At 30.9% G+C, this 8,697-nt stretch overlaps 1 protein-coding gene across 1 annotated transcript; it reads left to right on the forward strand.

Annotated features, from left to right (window-relative positions):
- The first annotated feature begins 868 nt into the window (after positions 1 to 868).
- LOC145130337 (protein FAR1-RELATED SEQUENCE 5-like) lies at positions 869 to 4,141 on the forward strand. The gene is made up of 6 exons (XM_079065155.1): positions 869 to 1,025; positions 1,131 to 1,205; positions 1,318 to 2,116; positions 2,198 to 2,456; positions 2,872 to 3,438; positions 3,599 to 4,141. The coding sequence occupies exons 1-6, from the start codon at positions 869 to 871 to the stop codon at positions 4,139 to 4,141; spliced, it is 2,400 nt and encodes a 799-aa protein (XP_078921281.1).
- The last annotated feature ends 4,556 nt before the right edge of the window (positions 4,142 to 8,697 follow it).

Raw genomic sequence — 8,697 nt, forward strand, 5'->3', positions numbered from 1 at the left:
ATGATATTCAATGTGTGCATTGATTCGAGGTAACACAAATTGATAAGTTTTATAAGTCATATTGGTAGAGTATTCTGATAGAATTATGTCATTATGATAATATGCAGAGTTTTATAATCCATATTGAAATTATCACAACTATATTGTCCCCTCCACGAGCAATACAAATAATTGAAGTTAAACAGTTTAAATCACATAATGTCAAAAAATAAATATTGTGAACAATGAGCAATACAAATAATTGAACTTAAACAGTTTAAGGGTTAATTGTGTTCAGCACCATATTACTATAATATTCTAGTAGATTGATTTGGAGATAACACATACTAAACATTTTTCTTAGCCATATTGCTATATAATTCTTTCAGAATGATATTCAATGTGTGCATTGATTCGAGGTAACACAAATTGATAAGTTTTATAAGTCATATTGGTATAGTATTCTGATAGAATTATGTCATTCTGATAATATGCAGAGTTTTGTAATCCATATTGATATATCATTCTAATAGAATTATGTCGTTAATAAAATATTGTGTAACTTTCTTATAAAAAAAATACATAATAATATTATAAAGTAATTAATTAAAAAAATACATAATAATAGTGTAAAGTAATTACTTTAATGTGCTCTTGGTATTTTTTACATTTGGAATGTGAATATATTATTTGATGAATATTATTATCCTTATCATGTTATAAAAAACAATCAAATCCGAATCTTTTATTTTTACAGTGATCCCTAATATCAAGCATTTTAATTTGCATAGAATCCGTTTTCATCCCTATGTATTTTGTGTGACAGTTTATAATATTTTATTTTTTCAACTTCCAAAGCATATACAAACACTATCGAAATTTCTTAGTTATGGGCGATCAAGAACCAGATGTCAATAATCATATTTATGAGGAACATTATTTGGCTAGTGATGATGACAATGGAATTGAAGATTTCGATTTTCCTGATAATGATACACTATATGATGGCGGATTTCAAATAGGAGAAAGCAGTAATCCTAATTTAGGTGAGTTTTTTAATATATTGTTCAATTTTTCATTGTATTTCAGATTCTATGTTTTAACAAACAAGTTTAATGTTAAATGTTAATATTTTCATCGATGACATACAGAGGACGCAAATCATGCAGAAGACGAAAATCACTTCGTTGATGAAGATACAGAGGTTAATATTGATTTCAGTGAAGGTACTAAAATGAGTTCAGGATATTGAAATTTTTACAGGAAAAATAAATTTATTTTAGTATAATATTTATATAATTCTTTCAGAATAATTTTTGAATATCTATGTTTAAACAGGACAACCACATGTTACACATGATTACGTTTCTCCTGGTGGCACTTTGTATTGGACCCCGATTGTTTCAGACAATATCAAACCAAAACTTACATCAAAATTTAATTCATATGGTGAAGCAGTAACAATGTATAGAAACTATGCATTAGAATCTGGTTTTGATGTCAGGCTTGGAAGAGTACAAAAAACGAAAAATGGGATTATTACAAATAGACATCTTGTATGCAATCGGGAAGGTAATCCAAATACTAGTAAAGTAGATACTCTGGACATTCAGCATAAAAAGACTCAAAGAAGGAAAGATTTATTTAGGAGGAATTGTAAAGCGAAAGTTGTTTTAGAAATAATTCTCGGTACTCTTACATATGTCGTGAGTGATTTTGTCGAGCAACATAATCACGAGTTGTTTAGCAAGAGCAATATCTACTTATCTCGTTCAAAGAGAAAACTTGACTATTCCCAGGAAATTTTTATTCATAATTTGTCAAAACAAAATATTGGTCCTGTAAAAGCACATAGACTGTATAGTGCTCTTCAGGTCGGTCCTTCTGTTCGAGGTGGATTGGTTTCTGATTTCAAGAATGCTAGGAGAAATCTTAATTGTTACATAGGTGGGAGGGACGCGAAATTCCTTGTTGACAAGATGAATGACAGGACGAAAAATGTCCCATCATTTACTTTTGAGTATAAAGTGTTGAACAAAAGATTGAATGCTTTATTCTGGGCTGACGAAACAGCAAAGTATAACTACAACTCTTTCGGAGACGTTCTATCACTCGATGCCACATTCAGCATGAATAAGTATTTCTAACCTTTAATACCTTTACAATAACAATTTCATTGTTTTCATTTATGTAAGCTAATATTTTATTTTCAAAATAGGTATGATATGGTTTTTGTACCATTCACTGGCATCGATAACCACAAAAAGTGTGTAACATTTGGTGCTGGACTTTTAAGTAAAGAAGATGGAGTTTCTTATGAATGGTTGCTTAGGGCTTTTTTGAAAGCTTTTAGAAAACAACCTCAATTGGTTATATCTGACCAAGATCCAGCTTTGAAAAAAGCTATAGATAAGGTTTTCCCGTTTGCACATCATAGGTTATGTATGTGGCATATAACAAAGAAGTTGCCAAATAAGGTATGCATCAAATGAATATTATTCTTACTTTATGTTATGATTTTTCAATTATTTTCTCATATTCTAACATAATCAATTACTTTGTTAATAAGAAACTCCATCTTCTTTACTTTATGTTATGATTCTAACAGAATCAATTGCTTTGTTAATAAGAAACTCCATCTTCTTTACTTTATGTTATGATTCTAACAGAATCAATTGCTTTGTTAATAAGAAACGAATATTATTCTTACTTTATGTTATGATTCTACAATTATTTTCTCATATTATAACAGGGAACTTCGAAATTTACTTTAACTATTAAACTATACTCATCCTCATGAAATTTAATTTTATACAGATTTTATCAATTGAAGATGCAGCCACCAATCAAAAATTTTGAAAGCGTTTTCACTCTATAATTTGGAATTCTAAGCTGGAACCACATGAATTCGAGAATGTATGGCGTATGATGTTGGATGAGTTTAAAATTACAGATAACAGTTGGCTGAATACTATGTATGGTTTGCGAACATCTTGGATCCCTGCATTTTTCAAGCACATTCCAATGTCTGGTCTTATGCGAACTACATCACTGTCTGAAAGTCAGAATTGGTCATTTCAAACCACCACCTTAACCGGTTCTTATCTTATCATGTTTATGATGACATTTGAATCAGTCATGGAACGACAAAGACATAACCAAATTCTAAATGATTTTAATACTGCCACCACTTTTCCTAAATTCATTACCCGTAGTCCGAATGAACCTCATGCTTCAAATGTATACACGCGCAAGATTTTATATCAGGTTCAGAAAGAGATATCAAGAGCTGAAGATAATTGTTTCCAAAAAAATGTGATATCTTCCAACGGTGTTGACACAATTATTGTTTTGGAGAAAAAAAACAACATAACCACTAGGCAAACAAATGATGTCGATGTGGATGACAAAGATGAGGAATACAATTACGATTGTCTTATAAGGGATACTGAATACACGGTATATTTGTTTTCACTTTAATTGTCATTCTTTCATTCGAATTTAAACACTAAAAACTTACAACTTTAACATACTCACTAATCATCTTATATATTACAGGTCACACACTCAACCAAAGATGGTTCATTCGGATGTACTTGTATGCATTTTGAACATGTAGGGATTTTATGCAGACACATATTATGTGTTTAAGTTTTATGGCATTGAACAAATTCCTGAAAAGTACATTTTGAAACGTTGGCGTAGGGATGTTATTCCAACAGAATTACTGAAAAGATGCTTCAATAGTTCTTTTGACGATTCTAATTCCGACATGACTGCCATTGATATTTTTTCAACCGTTGACCGTTGTGTGTCTTTTGTAAGCCATGATGCAGCTAAGTTAAAGTTATACCTAGACGAGCAGAATAAGTTGAAAAAAAAATTCGTAGACGATTGTCCAACTAATGATTTACCGAACAGAGCAGAACAGTTCAAGAAGCTTCTAGGCATAGTATGTCCTGATGTAGTATCTGATGTTAGCGACATTCAAAATCCTACAGATATTCGTAACAAAGGATCCGGTAGTCGTGGGAAAAGATTAAAATCTACAAAAGAGATGATTGAGAAAGAAAACTCGAAAGCTAAGAGGAAGTGTGCTACATGTCAACAGATGGTTCATCATGACAAAAGAAATTGTCCTTTAAAGAACGCCGAGAAATAATTTCCTTGATTATTTTTTTTATTGGTTTTAGTAGAAGGACCTTTCATTTTAATTTTGTCGATTCACATTCAATGTTATCTTTTTTGTCATTTAATAAAGCATTCACCTTCATTGCTAGTGACGATGACATTGTAAATTAATCTAACAATATTTATATTTTCTTATTACTAATATTCATTCCATCATTTGTATAAACTCTTTATTTTCCTTACTTACAGCAAGTTACACAACTTTTATCAAACATTTTAAGATTTATTTTTATTTCAACAAAAATGCTTTACCGCTTATGGTAGTATACAAACAATGTGTACAATTTATATACAAGTATTCATTATATCATATTTTCTTTCAAAAATACTATATACTACGTAAAGATATTCATTCCAAAATAATTTTATTTTAAAACCTAATTTTACATTCTACATCCAACTCGCATACAAGTATAACATATTCTGATAGAATAATAACAATATAAACTAATCTATCAGCATAAACAAATTGCAAATACAGCCCAGACACACAACATAAGAAGTCGATGCACTTGACTTCATATTTCTAAAACATAACCATTCCAAAAGAATTTTATATTTTGATTTTTTATGCATTAGACATGTACTCACATATACTTAATTTAAATAAGGGTACGTTATACCTAAAAAAAACTATAACATATTCTACCAGAATCGTAACATTTACTATATTATATCAGCATCAAAAAACTATTATAAAACAGTACAGTCACACAACATTATTAACAACCTTGCATTATATTTACAACATTATAACAAAAAATACATCAACACATACATTATCAACAACAACCTTGCATTATATTTAAAAAATCTTCATAATTTAATTCTAAATTTTATTCATAAGCAGCCCATGAAAAAAACTGCTTATTAAACTAATTCCCATTCAACCAGAATTGCTTTTCACAAACCACAACATCGTCATCCCAGAAATTAAACAACGCATCAACACAACCTTTATATCAAAATTAATAATCCATTACAAGACAAAGTACATTTTCAAACATCTAACATAATGCATAATAGTATTTTAACAACCACAAAAAAAAGGTTCAGCTAATGCCATATCAATATTTATCTTAAAAACACCAAACTACCACTTCAAGTTCTTACCTACGACCCATTGTTTTTCTTTTTTTTTCTTCCTATTTTCAGCTGACTGATGAAGAAGCATATCTTATAACAAAAAATACATCAACACATACATTATCAACAACAACCTTGCATTACATTTAAAAAATCTTCATAATTTAATTCTAAATTTTATTCATAAGCAGCCCATGAAAAAACTGCTTATTAAACTAATTCCCATTCAACCAGAATTGCTTTTCACAAACCACAACATCGTCATCCCAGAAATTAAACAACGCATCAACACAACCTTTATATCAAAATTAATAATCCATTACAAGACAAAGTACCTTTTCAAACATCTAACATAATGCATAATAGTATTTTAACAACCACAAAAAAAAAGGTTCAACTAATGCCATATCAATATTTATCTTAAAAACACCAAACTACCACTTCAAGTTCTTACCTACGACCCCTTGTTTTTCTTTTTTTCTTCCTATTTTCAGCTGACTGATGAAGAAGCATATCTTGTTCCAAAATATCCAGCTTCCGAAACGCTTCAAAATCTTTAACTACCATAGTCTTAAACTTATTGAACTCAGCTGCCAACAATCTTGCCATGTATTTCATCCGTAACTAAATTATAGCATTCATATCACCATGCATTTTACCTGTAAGACCACACTCCCAACGCCCTTCATTTTCCCCCATGTAACTTTCCATATGCCTCATGAGGTAGATTCCACATTCTGTTCCAGCTTTTTCTACTTGCCAATATATGTTCATCACCCGTCCCGCCTTAAAAGTTAAGGATTTTGCCATCGGATGATGTTGTGATGTCAAGTAGTTGCAAAACAGTTTTTTCTGTCATTAAATACAACATATACATCAGACATAGTTTTATGACATACTTTAGAATGAAAACCTGGTGATCAGAATTTTAGTGATTATCTTACCACCAGGTTTGGTATCATACCATACTTTCTTTCCGAAGTTCCTGTTCTCTTTACATGATCTACTATGTAGTATAAACTTGATCTCAGATCAAAGATGAGTAAATAATACTTTCCATCATCAACTATTGGGAAGAAAACCTTGTACACATTAAAAAAAGAAGTTACTTTAATATTAAGTGATGCGATAAATATTACATTTACTACATAAACTTACAAGGGCAACATCTCTGAAACTTGGCTTGACATCAAATTTATTAATGAAGATTCGCAATAGAGTAGCAAAAAGCCTACATTTCAGATCTTCCGACTTTAATTCATTCAATATCTCTTATGTCTGTAAAAACCCACATCAACAACAATATTAACTTCTACAAAAATAAATTTGAATTTACAATTAATTTAAAAAATAAATTAATACCACAATAGTTGTATCGAAGAAAAATCTTGAAAGCGATGATTCATCCTTGTAGTTCTCCATTTTATTCAAAAACGCAGCCCAACAATCAATTACTCTAGAATGCAAAAACATCCCTTGATTGAATTGATATGCAAAACCCTGGTGCAGCAGATGACCTGTTCCAATGTCCCAAATCTCATCCCCGTGACAAAAATTATATATAAAATCAATCTAAATACATTCACATTTATATTCTAAAAATATAATATATGAGTCATATATATACGAACCCTTCATCTCTATTAGATGCAAAAACTGAATTGCATATCCCTGTTTCATCCTTAGTCAGTTTATCCCCAACCTTAAAAATTCTTTCAATATAGGGCGAATGAAATATTTTTGCCTTTTTAGGGATACGTTTTTCCCTTTTGTCATTATCATCATCTTCTGCAGCCTTATCAACAGCTTCTCCTATATTTCTTCCAACCACCTTTTCCCCACTGATTCCAGACATTAGTTGTTTCCTTCTATACACCTGTAACTCGGTTTCATCCAACAACTTAACCATTTCCTCATTCACCCCTGGAAGACGATGAAACTGAGTCATTGTTAAAAAATTGGTATCAACATGTGTACTATAATTTACTTCTTTTTCTACATTAACTTCAGTAACTATCAATCCTCGAACAGGTGAACTATTTACTTCACCGCCATCACCTACATCATTCATATTCAACTCATTACAACACTCAGGCTCATGCACTTTTTTGTTACTTGCCCCTTCTTGCACTTCCTTGAAAAGCTCATTCATCTTTTCCATCCACTCATTCAACACCACACTATCAGGGAATTTTTCCAAACCATCCTTCAACGCAACCTCCATAGTACTTTTCTCTGTTAGAATTACCCCATAACTATGTTCTATAACAGCAGCGTATGCCTGCAATACATATTATTAATTATTAATTACATTACAAGAATATTTCACCATCTTGAATATTATAAATGTATAGACAAAATAGAAGTATTCCACAGATTGCAATTTATATTCTACCATAATATATATGCAAATATTAATTACAGTAATTACAGATTTAATAAGTATCCATAAAGAAACATAATATTACCTCCTCATCACCAAAATCCCTCTTAAAGTTGAGCAATTGTTGTTCTTCACCTCCTGTTTCATCCCTTGTATCGACATCATCATGCTCATCCCGAAATTGCCTCCCGAACCCTTCCAAACTGATTTCCAATTGTTGAATCTCTAATAATTTAGCACCATTAATATGCCCAATAAAAGGAAGCCTTTTATCTATCTTGATAGAATACTTCATGTTATACACGTACACCAACTACAAAAAACAATAACTTAATTAATACATCAATAATAAATCAATATCAAATCTATATTTTCATATAACACTATGTCAAACTTACAATCAGGAGTGTAATAGGACCACTGTAGTAGCTTGATTTGTCATCCCTTTTCCATAATTTTTTCCTTGATCCCAAAAAATCAAGCATATACTTACACCAATTTAACTTTGAAAAGTCTTCTACCAACACCAACTTCCTTACCACTTTTATTTGATTTGTTCCCATCAACATTGACTCTATAAAGTTGTTAACAAAAAGGGTTAAAAAAATTAAGCCTAAACATCAAAGTATCCTTTGTTGTAGCCTGAATCCTTCTTAAATACTCCCCACCATTGAACTTATCACAGCTATATTGTCCCCTCCATTCTTCCAGAATTTGATTGTCATTATCACACAACGGCAAGTCGTTGATGTCTTCTCCACCAATTGGCAAACCCATCATATCATGCACTGTCTGTTCTTTTATCTCAATAACAGAGTTTTGTAGGACAAGTCTTTTACTATCGGCATCATACACATCTAAAAGATAATAGCTTAGTTGCCCCGGATAACTTGTAATATTCACTTGCAGAATTGATCCAAAACCCATTCTCAAAACTGTTTGTTTTTGTTATGGTGACATCCCCATAACAGCTGCAGTGATGTTATCACATTTCATTCTGGTTGGAAGGTATCTTAAACCAGGTGGATATTCCTTATTTGTTTTCCTAACATTATCTT

Source organism: Lactuca virosa, chromosome 8 (assembly GCF_052849685.1).
Source record: "Lactuca virosa cultivar CGN04683 chromosome 8, Lactuca_virosa_CGN04683_v6, whole genome shotgun sequence".
In the NCBI taxonomy this organism is placed as follows: domain Eukaryota; kingdom Viridiplantae; phylum Streptophyta; class Magnoliopsida; order Asterales; family Asteraceae; genus Lactuca; species Lactuca virosa.

What these genes read in the sequence shown, in the direction of transcription:
- LOC145130337 (XM_079065155.1), top strand. Translation starts at nt 869, where the DNA reads ATGGGCGATCAAGAACCAGATGTCAATAATCATATTTATGAGGAACAT. An exon ending in AAGCAGTAATCCTAATTTAG is followed by an intron (nt 1,026 to 1,130) that starts GTGAGTTTTTTA and finishes GATGACATACAG; the next exon opens with AGGACGCAAATCATGCAGAA. An exon ending in TAAGGGATACTGAATACACG is followed by an intron (nt 3,439 to 3,598) that starts GTATATTTGTTT and finishes TTGAACATGTAG; the next exon opens with GGATTTTATGCAGACACATA.